Below are 18,011 nucleotides of genomic sequence, written 5' to 3' on the forward strand. Positions count from 1 at the left end.
CACACACACACACACACACACAGAAAGCAAACAAGACTACTCTTGTTACCTGACTACTTTTTATCTGACTACTGTTTTTATGATATGTGTTAATATGCTTTTATCTGTTTTTAAATTATGTTTTTAATCTGTTTTAACCTGTTGTAAGCTGCCTTGAGTCCCTTCGGGGAGAAAGGCGGGGTAAAAATAAAGTTGTTGTTGTTGTTGTTGTTGTTGTTGTTGTTATTATTACTCTTCACAAACTTTCAGTGACTACAGGAATGCCCAGGTCTCCATCCTGCCGTTTTGTCTGACTTGTTGTCCATCAATTCATATGTGGTTTTATGTAGAAATTCATATGCTGACACAGGTAAGTAATCAATGACGATGGAATTTATGCAAGATTCACACAAGCAGGAGAACCACAATTTGATATCAGTGCTCTGACCCCAATATAAAGGAGTTCCTTAAGAGATGAGGAGGAATAGTTGCAAACTCTAATCATCTGGAAACACAAGCAGATTTGTATAGAAGAAACAACATTCCCTTCTAAATATACACACATATCTGAGTGTTTAATAGTAACACTTGACAGTTTTATAGCACTTTCATGTACATTATACCTCAGTTACCTGTCAGGCAAACCAGTACGATTATTTCCAAGTTGCGAAAGGCATAGCTATGGCTGAGAGAACAGCAGCTTCCCTGACAAGTTCATGGCTGAGGTAAAATTTGAACCTGGGATTCCCCAGCATGTCACTTACACAGCTGGCCACGACACTAAATCAGCAATCTTCATGGCTTTAAAAAAAAAAGGGTTTTTATCATTGTTATTGTCGTTCTTGTGCTCAACTTCTCTCGAGGTATTTAAATTCGTCTTTTTCTGAAGAGGAAGTTGGTGGGTGCTTCTTATGACTTTCTCACTGCTTACAAACTCTTGCGGATGTTTCCAAACCATTGATATTAGTTTGGCAAAGTCATACCGAAGAAAGGAAATGCAGGCCGCTGTTGTTTCCTGAGTAATAAAACCAGCCTCTTTGGAAACTCTGCCACCTGCCCACAAGTCTTTGATTGCTCCCACAAATTCTAACACTTTTCCTTGAGTCAGTTAAGCGGAGGCCCTCCCTCATTCTGCTGTTGGTGCCTGTGGAAGAGCTCAAGGAGGAGTCATTTCTGTATGAGTCTAAATCATTGTGGGGACAGGGGGCCACAGTGATTCATTTCTCCGAGAGGCCTTTACAAAAACCCTCCTCTGTTTAACAAATAGGATCTAACCAGGATTTCATGGCAGACACAACAATGCAGAACTTTGCAGACTTCTGAGAAGACCCACCTTCCTTTCAATTTTGGGATGCACTTTTAATATTTCATCAAATACTTCATTCATTTTACTTTTATTTCTAAAACTTAGATTCTGCATTTCTCACCCAGGAAACTTTCAAAGTGGCTCAGCAGACTGTAGACATCTCACCTTCCTCTCTTTGTCCTTTCTTCTCTTCTTCTTTCTGTCTTTCTCCCATCTGCCCGCCCCTCTTCATATACCTTTACAAAAAGAAAATAGCAGGGCCACCACTGGAGTGATCCACCTGAGGTTTTCAGGCTGCAACCTAGTTGTAAATCATAGTCTATCAGTTGAAGGTCTACTGGTACAGAAGGTCACTTGAACCCTGGCTAGTTTAATAGTGTTATTTATTGGATTTCTAAGATGAAAATCAATAAATTGGATTTCATACCAAGTTTACATTCTGCTCATGGAACCAAGAAAAGGATAAGAGTACCACTCTCCCCATTGAATTTCTTACTCATGATAAATTCACACAGCCATCTCTCTGTGTTGTCATAGTGGCCACAGTGTAAATTTCAGGTGGCCACTGTGAGATGAGCAGTCAATTGAATCCACTCCTAGTGTCATTTTCCCCTTCATAGTTACTCTCTTAGAAATGAGAATACTAAGAGTTTTGCATTGAGGGAATTGTATCCTGGAATCTCTGCTCGCAAAATATTCTACAGGGCAAGATTCTATCAAGCTTGGAAACACTGTGTTACAACTCGCCCCTTTCTTTTGGAGAAGGGACTCGACTTGCTGTCCTGGGTAAGTAATTCTCAATAATGACTTGAACTGATTTAATAGTCATTCTCCCTCCCAGAGAACTAACTATACAGTGATTTGTAGTCCTGCCAGAAGGGAACGGGCAAATTTTAGCAGAGAATTCTCAATATCTCCAACAAACTACAAAACAAAACTACCAGGATTTGAGAGGAGCTCCAAAAAATTATACTGGGGTATTATAGTTAATGATAGTTAAACTGGAATAAAATAATATCAGCATGTAAGCTAAATGATGCCCTTTTGGTCTTCTACATTGCTTTTTACGCGTATAAGATGAGTCTCTTCAGTTTATTCTCCAGTGCCTTGTTTAAGCAATTCCGCTGACCCCTGGGTATATACAAGATGATTTGCTAAACCCACATAGTCTAGAGTGGGCCAAAGAGTATATTGTTTGAAATGTGTCACTCTCCTCCCACCACTTCTCTTCAAGACTCAGGGGATAATAACAGGCAAAAAAGGAAGCAGATACACCAGTTAGCTACCATGAAATGTCTGATAAAAATGCAGTGAAATAGAATGGTACACAAAATGAACTGAGAGCCCTGGGGCACCTTGAAGACTAATACATTGATTGTGGCTTCAGCTATAGTAGTGCAGAAACCACTTCATCAGATGTATTATCCTCAGTTGGCAGGTACAGGGAAATATATAGGTGGGTACAAAGTTTAAAAAATTGTTAATAGTGGGACCAAAAACCCACAAAGGGGACAGGTAGTTCTATCTACTACCCTTTACTATGCCATCTTTGAACTTCCTGGCCTTTTGGCCCCATTTTCTCTGTACTCGTGTATATGGATATCAACAAATTTACGATAATACTTCATGAGTCTGAGAAGATGTGCTCCACTGCACAAAAGTTTATGCCACGAGAAACCTATCTTTGAAATGCCACAAAACTCTTTGCTAACACAGCTACCCCCTGACATTAAGTATGTAGGCTTGCTAAGTATCTCCCCCAATTCTACTGCGGTTATCTTGGAATAACAAATGACATGGGCTCAATTAATGAGGTTTCAGAGATGAGGAGAGAGAAATGGTCTGAAGGTTACCCCCTGATTCTCTACACACTTCTCTCACTCAAAGATAAGAAGTTCCATTGCTTTCTGAAAAAAAAAAAAAATTGCTGGTGTATAGTATGTGCAGAGTGTATAGTTATCTTGCAGAGTCAGATAACTTGTCTATCAGCTCCCAAATCACCCTGTCTTAAGCAGATAACTTCCTGGGAAATTTATTCTTGTCACTCCATTTAACACTGTGTCAAATACACAAGCATACTTTGGCCAAGGAACCAAACTGACAGTACTAGGTAAGTTTTCTTAACGTCATTTGCATTTTCTGTAAAGTACAGTCTGCAGGGAAATTCTCCTGGGTGAGCCCCATTGAAATGAATGGGTATGGAAGATCTCTTGGGCAGCTTCCATTCATTCCATTGCGGCTCATCCGGGAGAATCATCCAGCGGGTTGAGCCCAAAGGCAATGCTCCTACACTAATGAATGAGAAGCTGGAAATGGGTCTCCAACCCATTCACACCAGATCCTATTGATAACCATGTCTGGATCCACTCCCATAATGGGAATAAGGTGGAAAAGGAGTCCTAATTTAGAATTTGAACCACACATTCAAAATGCAAAACGTATCCAAATGGATAGACTACTGTGTCATCCTACAAGAGTTAAAATCAGCAAATTATTGAGCCGGAGAGACACTGAAAAGATGGTGGGGTTGGGCCAAGGCTTCAAAACTTAATTCCTCAAAGTCACTTGTGAACCTGTCTTGTTTCCACCATCATTGCTCCTTTTCCGTGTTTGGAAGCTTGCCAAATCAAGGGGTAGACCTGGCACACAGGCTGCTAGTTTCTGGTGTGGAGGGCCAGAAAAGATCAGAAAAGAAACACTAGATTTTTAGGCAATGGTTCTATCACTGTGTTCATACTCTGAAGTTTACTTTGGAAAGGGAACTCGCCTCACCGTAATTGGTAAGAGAAAAATGTGATATATGTTTTCAGACAGCACTGAAATTGTTTAGTTTTTGACAGAAGTCTGGCAGGGTTCGGGGATTCTAGAATGGAAGTCCTTGTTTAAGTGTTGCATAAAGTGTGACAGGGATATGCGAATCACCACCACCCTCTCCAAGAAATGTTGCCAGCCTCCTTGAAACTATTTTTCAGCTTTGTTTGAGTATCATTAGATGTTTTGCCTGAGGAGAAGAAGAAACCTCCAAATTCACTTTGAATGTTTGCTTAGGTTAAATCCAGAGGCAATTTAGGGGTGTGTGGAGTCCTTCTCCATCCCATGCATAATTCAGGTAGTCTTATCAAAACTTCTTCTTCAGAATTCCTCACATGTTTTGCCTGAAAAGGAACCTCTTAAATTCAAAGTATACTTTAAGCAAAATTTATGCAGCAAGTTTCAGATGGATCATTTTAGTGCAGGGGCAGACTGGCAAAGAGTATGTGGAAACATAGAAAGGGTGACTTTTCGTTCTTTTTTGGTTGGCAAATAGAAGTTTGTGGGTCCATCAGCAAAGCAAACATGGGGTGGTATCAAGTTATTCGTTAGATGGTGCTGATTATAAATGTCAATCATGGTGACTCCAGCAGGTCACCAAGAGGTCAGCCATGTCAGGTACTGGCCGAGGGCCCAGGTCTACCAGAGGACTAGATTGACCCTTGAATCCTTAGTATCAGGATTCAAGTCATAGTTTATGAACCTTCAGGGGGTTGGTGGGGGGTTTGCATGGAGTAGCTAAGGTGGAGCATTGCTCCAGGGCCCCTAACAACCTAGCACCAACACTAATTAAAAAAACAAAATGGTGACCATGTCCGATTCAGTGGCAACTCAATTCTGGCAGATATTGCCACAGATCATTTGGCTTTGAATGTATAAATTAATTCCACTGGAAAACACAGTATGTAAGGTGACACGAGAATTCTAAGACATGATACGATATGAAGTTATACAAAATATCTCTGTAGTGTTACATTTGCAATTCATGCACATGAGAATCATCACTGGATATTGCAATCAACATACGCATGTATCAATCAAGCAGCTTTTACTCCACAATCTTTATGCAGCACCGCATTCCATGCTTAAGAGAGCATGTAGGCAACCACCTGAACTCATTGTTCAGTTGCTTTGCAGCCTCAAGGTATGAAAGCAGAGCAAAAGAGTAACACTGTCAGGAAACAGATGTTGTGGATTAGTGTAATGAAATATTTGTAACAGGGCAGAAGGAAACCAACGATGTGTCTGCCTTCAAACAGAAAACCTTCCTTTTAATGTCTTATCAGCATTGGCTGAGTTCTGAGGTAGTGGCATTGGGGGGGGGGTATTTGATAGAAAGGTTTTCTTTCTGCAGTATACAAAGAAGGAAACCCGTAGCTTCCTTGTAGCTAGTTTCAGGAGGTTTATTTCATGAGCCAGGTGGCTGTGCAAACACTGGGCAGATATACTTTGGAACAGGGACCAAGCTGACTGTTGTAGGTAAGAAAGCATAACTTCTAATGACCCTCCACTGTGAAAGTTGGTAAATCCTCCATTCCTTTGGCTCCATGTTGCTATATGAAAAAGACTAGCTATATTGTGTTTTTATAGCACTTAAACCACAGGTATGTTGGAAGCCTGTCATTTTAACATTTGGAATTTGATTCCCAAATTTTGACTCCCAAGCTGTACCAGTCAGAGGTCATTTTTAATGTTTTGTGTGTATCTGTGTCAGTGTATGTGTTTTCACTTGCTATATGCCCATAGCTACATTGTTGGCCAATAGAGCAACCATTTAGGAGGCAGGTCTCTTGTAATCTTGTGTGCTTCCTAAGGAATTTGGTGGGCCACTGTGAGATACAGCAAGCTGGACTAGATGGGCCTATGGCCTGATTCAGCGGGGCTGTTCTCATAGAATCCACTACCCACTGGAGAGGCAGACAACTACAACTGCAAATGTTTCAGCCTTAACAGAGAGCAGGTAAGAATAGTCAAAACAGCAAGGTAAGGGGGTGAACATGATACAAGTTTGTACATTTGTCAAAAGTTGTCCTCAGCTGTAGGCCACCTTATCAGCAGCAAATCCTATGTCTGGAAAAACAGGCACTGAGAGCACAGGGATTATGGCTGACTACATGCATGATCACATTTAATATCTGGCCATGTTAGTGTACATGGTAAGACAGTTGGCAATCAGTGTGATGTAGCTTCCGACCTGGACCAGGAGGACTGGGTGCAAATCTCCCTTAGGCCGCAAAACTCACAGGCAGTGCAGTCCTATGTATGTCTACTTAGAAGTAAGTCTAATCGAATGCAGTAGGTAAGTATGTTTAGGATTGTAGCCTGGGTGACCTTAGACCAGCCTACCTTACAAGGATGCTGTGAATATAACAAGAAGGGAACCATGCCATCCTAAGTTCCTTGGAGGAAAGGTAGGGTATAAGCGTCATAAATACTGCAAGTGCATATTCTGAGAAGAACCGGTTTTAACCAAGCATTGTGAACCTAACTTTCACCTTGCTGGATCAGACCAAAGTCCACATTATCCAGCCTTATTTCCCTTACAGTGCTAGCCAGATAAAATATGAAGGAAAAATGCTCCTGGTAGCATGTATGGGCAACGTTCTCTTGGATGAGAGACATTTCCTTTGGTAGTGCAGTTTCATACTGTGTACTCAAAGCTCTGCACTGAGCTTTGGTCAAGGAACTCGACTGACTGTTTTAGGTAAGCAGTAAGAGCTGGAAGTATGGGATGAAATGAAGACAATGATGTCCTAACCTGGGTTTGAGAGAATTTTGCTTAGAAAGTTTGCTCTGAAATTTTCTTCTCTGTTTCAAAATACATTTATGAGGAAGTAAGTCCCTTTGAAATCATTTAGATTTAGTTCATGCAAACATGGACTGCAAGAGGGTTTAAAAGAAAAAGACCAAGATCCCAAAGGTCTCTGCCAAAGTGTATGGCATGCCTTTACAATTCTAACAGTACAATCCTATGCATGTATGCTCAGTACTAGTAAGCCCCACTGAGCTTAATAGAAACTATGCCCAGGTAAAAGTGTACAGTACTGATGCCTAAGACAGTGTGATTCTATGGATGGTGACTGGTTCCATTGATCATACAGACTAGGGTGGAAGAACAATAAAGAACTGATAGGCTATGAGTAAGTTGCTTAAGAATGCAGTTTGGTCTTTTCATTATGACAAAAGAAACAGTTCCCCTTTATGATTCTGGAAAGAGACGCATAATTAGATGGGCAAGGAGACTTTTTGCTGGCCCAAGTGAAGGCTCAGAAATAGTTTGCACAGGTGGTAAAAGGGAGGAACAGATCACCACCACCCTTGAGTAGTTCAGAAGCTTTTCCCAGAACAGGTTTGCTTACAGGGATGATATATTGTGTACTGCTGAGACACTGTACTTTGGACAAGGAACACGGCTTACTGTTGTAGGTAAGACATGCTGAAATGCTGCCTATTGTGACAGCCCAAGGTTGAAAGTGATTTTACTGATCTTATTGCTACAAGTTAGGGTGGTGTATCATTTTCATATTGCATCCTGGGATCTAGGTTTGAGACAGAATTGCTTATGGACTATCCATTGAGTTGATGGCAGTGATGAGCTTTGATTCAGAGGTTTCCCAGCTTGTAGCACACACTCTTAACCTCTACATTGTGCTCTGAAGCCCTATGATCTGTAGGAACCGAACTGTAGAATCAGTAGAGAGAGAAAAGAAAATGTTGATATGCAGTGGATACAACCCTTGGGTGAACTGGTCATCAATAGAACTAATAATTGCAAATTATAAAAAATATGAAACCTCGGAAGGGGTCTGTATCTGCGATGAAAGGTTTCGCATATGGATTTTTAGGGGAGGGAGCCTCCAAAAAGTATGGCTCATATCAAAGGAGAGGGAGGATTTGGTACTAGTTTTGAAAAATGGAGCAAAATGGAACTAATGTGGCTGTCAAAAATGGCTTTAAATGTGTGACATAGTTGTGGATACTTCCATATGAACTTCAATTCCATTTCTGAATGGATACAGTATTTTGCACTTTTTTCAATGGTGTGCTTTGATGTTCTCAAGGATTCTGGGCAAAAGCCTATGGCTGCAACTTTATACCCATTTTCCTGCAAGTGCAAAATTGAACAAAATGGGACTCTTTCTGAGGACACATGCATAGGACTGCACTGTAGATGACAAGTGGAATGCAAAATCAGCTGGATGCTCCAGCTGTCTCTATTTAAGAAGGGCAGTTTTGGTACTTGCCCACTCTCCATCGCTTGCTTTGGGGGGGTGCCTCTTCCAAATATTGCTACAATGAACATATGCAGGACTGTTTCTGTCCCATCTCCCTGGTCTTTGGAAGTTGAAATGTATGCAGGGCTGGGGGGAGGGGAGAGAGGAAGGGGAAGAAGGAAAGAGGTGCACCAACTCTACTGTACCTGTATGTAAATGCATACGCAAAGACACAAAATGAGCGCACAGTTTCTCTTCCACCATCACCCAACTGCCTATCCAGATAGTCCCTGTTGTTGAACATGTAGCTAGTTGCAGGTCTTTTGTGTTATGTACAACCAGACTCATACTGAGGTCAAGCATTTTTAGAAAATGGTCTTAGCAAATATAACTATATGTGTGGTCCCAATTCTGCATCTACTGTGCTAATGGGGAGGGGCATTTACTGGGGAGACAGATGTGAGTGGTGCTTAGCCCTTCCCACAGTCATGGATTCCCCCCTGCAAATGCCTTTGTTCAGGGCCATTTCCCTTTCAGTTTGACTCTGTTGGTCATTGGGGGGGGGGCGTTTAAAAATGGGACAATACTTGCAGGGAAAAACCTACAAGTGAGGAAAGCATTCAGTGCCTTCTGCCTTCTTGCTTATCCTCCTTTAAAAATTCCCTTCCCAGCCCTCACATTAGGGTTTCAAGGGAAATGTAGGGTTAGTAATTCCACATAACATCTAGTTGTTCCAACCTCTCATTTTGACCTTTGGTTTATGAGGGCTGAAATAAATAACATGCCTGTTGTGTGACTGAAGCCTGCATGTTCCTTCAGTATAAATAGTGTGTGCAAAATCCCAATCTGAATTTGGGACCACAGGGTGGGCAGTGGGGGCTTAAACCCTTCAACTCTCCAGTGTTGTCCTGAACCAAACTGAGGGGTCCGTGGCTGTCCTGGGAAGGACGTTCTTGCACACCCTGCTTCAGAAGCCAGTGCAGGACAAGCTGTTGTTGTGTCAGTAATGGCAATGGTGAAGACAGAGTCCCCAGTAATACAATATGAGGAGGGGGCTCTGGTGCCAGAAAATATGCTACACAGATGCACAGGCGTCCCTTGTTTTATCTGTGCATTTTGGAAGGTCTGCCTTGGCTCTTACCAGAGCAAGTTTGCCTACAGGAGCATCACGCTGTGCTCTGCCAATACACTGTACTTCGGACATGGAACACGACTTACTGTTGTAGGTAAGAAAGATGCAAGCAGTGGGCATGTGGACATTTAAAAAAATGTAATAAAATAGTAATAAAACCCCATCCCTACAACCCTCCCCACCTTTATAAAGAGCACAATCCTATGTATGTCTGCTCAGAAGTCAGTCTCAATAGTGCTGATGGGCTTTCAAAAACAGCAACTGTGGGAAATTAACAGATGGAGACCATAGCAGGGACAAAGTTTTAAACCATTCTTCTGATTTCTGAACTGGCAATTTTCAGCCAGTTTCTGCATGAATGTTAATGTAGTCTTGCTAAGATTTTGCGTCATGCATGATTGTTATAGTTACTGGTAATCCCTGGTCTTAAATCTATGGAACACAATCCCAGCAAAACAAAGCACTTTTGAGTTCCATTGGCTCCAATAGAGGGATTGTTGCAAATGCCTGCACTCCGTTGAATAAATTGACAGGATTTTAGAAAACTGAACTCTGACTGTGCCCGTATTACGTGACATGGAAGTAAAACACATCGAGATCTGTAAGATCTCCAGTGAAAGCTTTCAAGATTCAAGTGCCAGAATGTTGGTCCTAAAAAGTCAGGGTGGGGGGATGGCAGTGAAATGTGCCTTTACATAGGTAGGAAGATGTCTGGGAAGACACTCAAGCTTAGGATCAGGTATGCAAAAGCAACCTCCTAAAACTTTTGTGTGGGACTGCACTAAATATTCACTGGAAAAAAAATCTGGGTTTTGGATATGGGTCATAAAAGAATACTTGGGGCAGGGAGGAACAGTGCTTGATTTGTGCCAGGGCTCAGCTCTGGAACACTCTTTCAATATTGGGACTTAGCCTCAAAGAAGAAAAGAATTCCCTAAACAAGGATTTCCCACATAATGGAATGATCACAGTTAGTAGCTGTCACCACATTGAGGATTTGGGAGATAGTAAGTCAGAAATCTGACTCTTTGCCCTGGCAGCCCTGCCATCTTTTCAAAGACAAGGCACTGGAAAGGAGATGCAAGCTAGTCAGAAGAAAATCATCAAAACAGCTCAGCGGAAAACTGTTCCCAGCTGACACTTTGAAACAACAACTAAACAGAGCTCTAGGAGGTCCCCTGAAGAGGCCCATTAGGCCATGTTTGTGCAGCCATCCAACTTCTGGCCAACAACTAATCCTGGAGATCCCCTTTGGCTTAGTTCTCACCAAGGTGGGAACCTGTGTCTAGTCTCTATCACTTCTGAATGTCAGTGGGAGCCTGTATGTCCATAAAAAATAAGCAGCTTTCTATAGCGAATTGGCATGTCAGGGAGAAGGGTTTTAGCCTAGTCTTCTTCCTGACATATCTGTCTGCTGTGTGTAAGAATGTGGAGATTCTTTGGGGTTTTTTATATGGAGGAGCATTCAGCTCCATGAGCCCTATCTGAAGTCGTACATCTGCAGAGACTAGTATTTGAGGATAAGGAGGGGTTGTAGATCAGAGCCATGGTACTGTCAACTTTAAGTGGATTGAGAGCAAATCTTTTTTCCCTCTGGGCTGGCAACTCAGGGAAGAGGCAGGTAGTCCCTCTCAAATGGCAAGGCTTGACCATGGAGTGGATCTTCAATTGCCTCTCCTTGTTCTATTTCTCAAGAGTCTCCAGATTTCAAACAAAGTCCATGTGGCCTGCATGGTACAATTCCAAATCCACAGTTTGTTCGCCAGATAAGAAAGAAAAGGACAAGAATTTTTGCACTGCCTTGTACTTCTGTGCTCTGGCTATGAGCAGACGTTTGGAGCCGGGACCAAACTCACTGTTCTAGGTAGGATTTTCTCTACAAGTTTAGAGAAGAAGGGATGTGCCTGCTTCTCTTATAGTGCAAGCTTATGCATGTCTACTCAGAAGTCAATCTCATTGTGTTCAGTGGGGCTTACTCCCAGGAAAGTGGGTGTACGATTGCAGCCTTGCTTGCTAGGCTGCAATCCTATACGCATTGTCCTAGAGTAAGTCCCATTGAACACAATGTTCAGTTGGCTTCCTTCCAGGAAAGTGTGTATAGGATTGTAGCCTAAGGCTGGAAACTGAAGAATAGGTTTTTTTTTCAGGGTGCTGACTGCAGTTTGAAAGAGGTAGGTAAACATGTTTGCTTCTGGGAAATAGGTGTATAGATTGTTTCAAATCCCTGCAAAACCTGTACAGATTCTGGGGCTAAAAATATGTATGTATCTGTAAAGGGCACCAGTACTTTCCATCTTACCACATTTCAGTTGTAAACTCTGTTGGCTGTGAATAAAACTAGGTATTTGGGGCAATTTCATGATTTGCCCCATTCATCTATAAAGTGGGGGGTCCTACGAAAGGAATGCTCAGGGAAGCAAAGCAAAGCCTAACTTTCTGCCACCTTGCCACGCTCCTCTGCTTTTATCAGTTTATCTTCAGCCTGGCTTTGATATGGCACCAAGGACCAAACTAAATGCATCTTTAATCACTTTATTGGTGTCGACGTGCTCAGTTTTCCTTATGTGCATAGCACATATGTGTAGGGGTGGGGGCTAATCCAGATCAGGATTATGGCAGGGGCAGAGTGTGTATTCATATCAGGCATGTTGTACTGCTAGTGGCAGAGGAAAACTAAGACAGAGTCAAGCCACACATTAAAAGTACAGCGGAGTGTAGCTAGGCAAGGAGAAAACTGCTTAAAGCAGTAGAGCATGGCAAAGTCAACTGCAGGAGTGGGAACATCTTCTACTCCCATCTCCCATATGCTGCTTTTGGTACAAAACGTAGGGCTGCTCCTCTGTTGTAGGTGAATGAGGCACATTTGAGTTTAACAAACACATGGCTGGCCCTATCTGCAGCCTTAGTAATGCAAGAGTTAAGAAGGGTCAAGAAAAAAAAAGGTTCTTTGAAAACCAAGTCTTCCCCTCTCCCCTTATTTCTGTGGCCTAAAAATGATCAAGTAAAAAAAATATGAACTGTTGGGAAAGCTAAAACCACGACTTGAAATTTTTCTCTCTCACAATGACTTTTATTGTGTTTCCTTTCCATAATGTGTGGCTGTCTGCGTGCGTGCGTGTATACACTGTGTGCATATATATACACTGTCTTTTTAAAATATTAGCAAGTTGGTCTTTAGTTGCTGGTCTGCATTGAGAATGGATATCTGAAATTGGCCCACAAGTTCCCACATACCCACAGATGCACAATCTGTGAAAGAGATGGCACCTGTTGCCACTATATTGTCAGAAGCACACAAATGGTCACCTTTTGACTTGCCAAATTATGTTCTGCCCTGGCATCACTGGATGACATCAGGGGGCTATACTGTACCTAGAGCATAATCATCAGATTTAGTTATATCATCTTAATTATTTTTCTTTATACCTTTGGAGTTGGGAAGAGATCATGAATAGCTAATGGTCAATTAGAGTAGCATAGGTGGCAACCTTAGGCATTCTCAGCTGGAAAGATGTTCTGTTGAAGTAATTGGTGTTTTTACTTCTGAAAAAAACTCACAGAGGACTGAGTTGCATCTTTCTTGCACAGTAATGTCTATGTTTAGAATGGGGATGAATATAAAATGACAACCCTGCACATTAGATTTCTACAGCACAACTCAGCCCTTGCCTTTTTAGGAAAACAGATATGCTTCCTCACCATTTGTTTGCTGCTGCTAGAAGCAACATAGGATTGTGGGGAGTGCCCATAGCCCAGTGTCAGACCACATTGGTCACATACTGAATGCTCCTTCCCCCTGCTCTGAAGTTCAAATGCTATTATCACCATTGAAAAGATAGTCAGGAGAGCAGGAGTAGAAATTTTTCCTGGCATCTTGGAGAGCCACTGTTTTTCAGATTAGCAGTCCTGGGTTTGAGAGACCAATGTTTGTAGCATCTCACCACACTTTTAGAACCAAAACTAGTATTGCCAAGCTATTGTCCAAAATATTGGACATAATTCAACATTTATCAAAATACATACAAACTCCATCTGTAATAGTTTTCTAAAAGTGAACAATCCACGAGTCATGGATTCTCAACAAAAGCACAGTGAAAATTAAGGCTCACAATTTGCAAAAACCCCCCCATACAGAAAGTGCAGATAGAGTTCAAAATGGCTACTGCACACAAACACTGTTTCTGTGTTCATGCATTTGTTCTGTATATTGAAGGATTACATGGGCTTTTTCAGGCCTGACACAGCCACAGACTCAGGTTTGCCATCAATGTATGAGAGCCGCAGCTAATCTAAGCTTCTTGATGAGGCTGCTTATCTGATAACCTGCTTATAAATACTTTGGATGTTTCTTGGATTCAAACTTTGCACATTTAAACAACATACTGTGTAGCAAAAGACCTCTTAGAAAGGCTTCTTCAGTTTAAAATTATGTCATCTGTACTCTGATCATAGAATTTGTTAATCATATGTGCAAAAACACAGAGGGATAATTATGTGAATAAAACTTGGGAGAATAAAGTCCTGACTGGTGACAAACCTACTGTGAAGAATCAACATATGGGGGGGGGGGGTTTTCCAGGTTCATGTCTGCTGCCCCCATTCCCAACAATAGGTTGATCCAATCTTCTCTACAAAGCCTATGTGTATAAGCACTGTGCACCAAAGAACAACCAACGTGTGGAAGCAGGAAGTGGGATAAATGAGTGCAGTCTTGATTATTCCCTCCACATACTGATTACCCAGGAAGGTCCTGTCATCTAAACAGGGCTTCTGTAAGGACCAAGTTACCCTGAATGCGTATCAGTTGGCTTCACCACCTCACATAACTTGTGGCCAATCCAAGCTGGCTTCTCTGCTGACAGAACGTCATGTTCCACTGGTGCAAAAGCACTGTAAAGTGCTTTGCAACAGCACAAAGGCCAGGCACACTAATGGAAAGGCCAGAGCCTTCCCGCTGGTGCAAGTCACCAAAGTGATGGCTGCCAGACCAGGTAAGTCCAGCAGAGGGACAGGGAAGGTCAGGAAGGGGTGGAACAGGGTGGGAGAGGGAGGTGATGGGATGTGATGGGGAGACCATGGGGATGGGGAGGGCAGATTGGGCCTAGGAAGGAGGTGGGATCAGCTGCACTAGCACATGCCATATCTCATCCCCCTTCCTGGACCTGATCCTTCAACATGGATCAACTCAGACTTGCACCAGCTAAATTGCTAGCACAGGTTCAAGCTGACACATTGCATATACTGGGGCTTACCCTGGGGCAAGAGGACAAATTCCCCATTGCCCCAAGGAGACCTCCAGCAGCCAAAATTCCCCGGTGGGATGCAGCACAGCCAGCACAGCTGCATCACCACACAGGAATTTAGTTAGGAATGGGCTGTTGATTGCTCAACAATGACAGCTGAACATGTTTAGTGGCCTCTGAACATGTGAACTCAGTTGCAGCAGAGAACAGGAAAGCTCAATTTGTTGTGCTAGATGTATGACAGTCCATGGTGTGGCCATCAACTGACAAACCTGCATGTGTGAGCCACCTTAGTTAAGGAGGAATGTCACCTCTGGGTGCCTCGTTACTTTCTCTTTCAGAAAGCGAAGACGACATCTCACCCCCAACTGTAACCATATTTGACCCATCTGCACAGGAGCTCCAAGAAAAGCAGAAGGTCACAATTGTCTGTTTAGTCACTGATTTCTATCCAGATCATGTCAATCTCACCTGGTCTGTGGATGGCGATGAAAGAACAAAGGGGGTAAAGACAAAGGAACCTGACTTAGACAAGGCTGCAAAGAAATTCTCGCTGATCAGTCGGTTGAGAATCACGAGGAAAGAGTGGGAGAAGACAAAGGAGATCCAATGCAATGTTTACTTCGATCCAGACAAACAAAACTATACTGGTACCATACGTGGTCAAGGTAAGTGAAAAGCAGGAAAACTGTTGGCAAGATTGAAGAACTGTTGGATCTGAATGGATCCAGTTTAAAGAAAATGTAACATGGTATATTTTTACATTTTTTCTAGTATCCTGGTCCAAAACATTTAGGGCCCAATCCTAACCAACTTTCTAACACCAATGCAGCCATGCCAACGGGGCGTGTGCTGCATTCTGCAGTGGGGGGAGGGGCAGTCACAGAGGCCTCCTCAAGGTAAAGGAACATTTGTTCCCTGTCCTCAGAGCTGCATTACAGCTGCACTGGAAAGTTGGATAGGACTGGGCCCTTAAGCTAGGATGTTGAAAAGATGTGCACTTGGAGTTCTTCTACTGTGTTATTCTTCCATAAATTGATAAATAACCTCCACGTGCAAATTTTAGAATAGTATTTGGCTTGCCTAAACGTGAATGAGCAGTTGCAGTGATTTTAGATAGAAGCACAGCCCTCTAGAGCCAACCTTGCAGCAAAGATCAATTCCTACTTTTCAATTCATTTTTTGTGGTTGCAATACGCGTTTTTGCTGCGATGAACAGATCACTCACTTTTTCCACTTTGCCCATCCTTGGTGCCATTCAGGTGAACCACTTTGGCTCTTACTGTATGGGCCTTTCTGTGGGGGAATGTTCCATCTATCAGATATATTCCCAAAGCACCCTGACTTCCTCCCTCATCTCTAACCCTAACAATAACTAATGTGTATTCTTTTTCTGCTTTCAGTTTGTGATGGCAGTGATGCTTTGAAAGGTAAGATGAAATAATCTGTTGTCTCCAAGTTTGCATACTGTTGAGATGATTGTGCAGGTTTGGTATTGCAGATTCTCTGTTCATAGCTGTGAATTGTGGTACAGATAGGAAGAAATTAACTTTTTGTGTAGTATTGCTTACCTTGCGGTTCATCCACAACTAGACAGCAGCAGGTGCATTTGCTTCAGCTCACATTCATGAAGGCCTACAGTGCCTCAAGGCACTCATCATCCCGGGCTTCCAGTGGGTTGAAGTAGCAGCGATATGGCATACCTTGGCAGGTCAGAGACCACAGAGCAGATGAGGCAAGATGTCATGCAGGCTGATGCCTTGCTGGATCTCACTTTGTGATCATTTTTATTTCCTTTGTTTTTTTTTAGAACCGTACCTCAGAAACAACAATCTTGGGAAACTGATTTACATTCTCCTCATTTTCAAGAGTACCTTGTATGGGGCCTTTATAACAGGCTTGATGCTAAGGAAAAAGGTGATGTAGTATGTTTATTCTTGGTACCCTGGTTCAACTGATTTCTTATGAGCATGTAATATATGTCTTGCTCTGCCATGTCCCAGGGTTCCACTTCACTCTTTCTCCCTAAATGTGGTTGCATAGACCTGTGCGGGTAGTTAGTACTGAGACCATCAGTAGTATAAACAGTATGGCAGGTGTTACTTGGCCCCATCGCCATGGTGACCACATGGTCCACTGACCTGGTCCAACCCTACTGGAAGTGGAGGTGGCTGGGACAGTGGAGCAGCAATGGGTACGATGTGGTTATGCAACTGCAAGAGGCATGTTTTGGGAAGGAGGGTGTAGAGCAAAATCCCGACTGTGGGGCAGGCTGCCCAAACCTGTGCATAGCTGCTGCCTCTAGTGACAGGGATCAAACCAGTAAAAGGTGGTATGTGGAAAACTGGTCCTTGCAGGAAAAAACGTTTGAAACTTCCTACTGTGGACAATCATGAACAAGGCCTGTGCTTGTGCACTCCTGCCTTTTCTCTCCTTCCCTTGTGCATGTGGTTTACATTGCAAATGCATGCATATTTGCTCAGCAATACAGTTCCATTGTGTTTAATAAGTGAGACTTGGCCTCAGGTACACATGTATATGACTGCAGTTACCACCTTAGCCACAAACTAAACCCCTGGATTTTAGTTTGTAAGCTCTCAGAGGCAAGTTTTTAAATCATTTCCTCTGAAAAGGAGTGTGTGATCCCTCAGCAAAAACAGCACAGCTCAAAAAAAAAAAAAAAAAAAAAGCCTACCCCTACTTCTTATACTCACACAGAAAAATAGATTGTCTGAAAAGCAATGGTGTAGCTAAGCCATCTGGCACCTGGGGGCTGACAACTTTTTAACAGCCCCTCAGTGTTAACACCCTTCAAGGTGTTTAGGGGATGTCCAGGAGATATCCCTAGCATCCAGGAGGTGGTCTGAAGTGCAGAAGGCCTCCTGGAGACCTTAGAAAGGCATTTCTGGCTTTCATTAAGACCAGAAATACTTTTCTAAGGTCCCCAGTAGGCTTTCTGAAGCACAGGGAGGGGGCTTCTTTTTTCACCTCTGGCCTGCCATCGGGGGTGTGGGTTGCCCCCCCATATGTGGTGCCCGGGGCAATGTAGCCCCCACCCTCTTAGCTATGCCATTGCTGCAAAGTGAACTGGCTACTGGCCTGGATGTTGTGAAAGCCAGAAGACTGTTGGGACTGTTAATCTAAATTGATTAGCCTGTGTTTTGTTCCTGTTCCGATTCAAGGATTAAAAACCAGATCTCAGTGCCACTGTTTCAGTAGCATTCAAAACAGTAAAAGAACTCTGGAAAGCAAATGTTTAACTTTATTTAAAAAATTGACTTCAGTTGAAGATCTGTACTAGATAACATATTTAGTCCAAGACTAAC

At 42.6% G+C, this 18,011-nt stretch overlaps 1 gene segment (V, D, J or C); it reads left to right on the forward strand.

Moving 5' to 3' along the window:
- The window catches only part of LOC136641927 (T-cell receptor beta-2 chain C region-like), a 112,338-nt gene that overhangs the window by 93,841 nt on the left and 486 nt on the right, over positions 1-18,011 (forward strand). Inside the window, 4 exon segments of the C gene segment in view lie at positions 2,015-2,071; positions 15,027-15,353; positions 16,089-16,115; positions 16,496-16,602. Coding sequence covers positions 2,015-2,071; positions 15,027-15,353; positions 16,089-16,115; positions 16,496-16,602 — 518 coding nt within the window.

The sequence above is a fragment of the Tiliqua scincoides genome, chromosome 2, assembly GCF_035046505.1.
Source record: "Tiliqua scincoides isolate rTilSci1 chromosome 2, rTilSci1.hap2, whole genome shotgun sequence".
Taxonomy (NCBI): Eukaryota; Metazoa; Chordata; class Lepidosauria; order Squamata; family Scincidae; genus Tiliqua; species Tiliqua scincoides.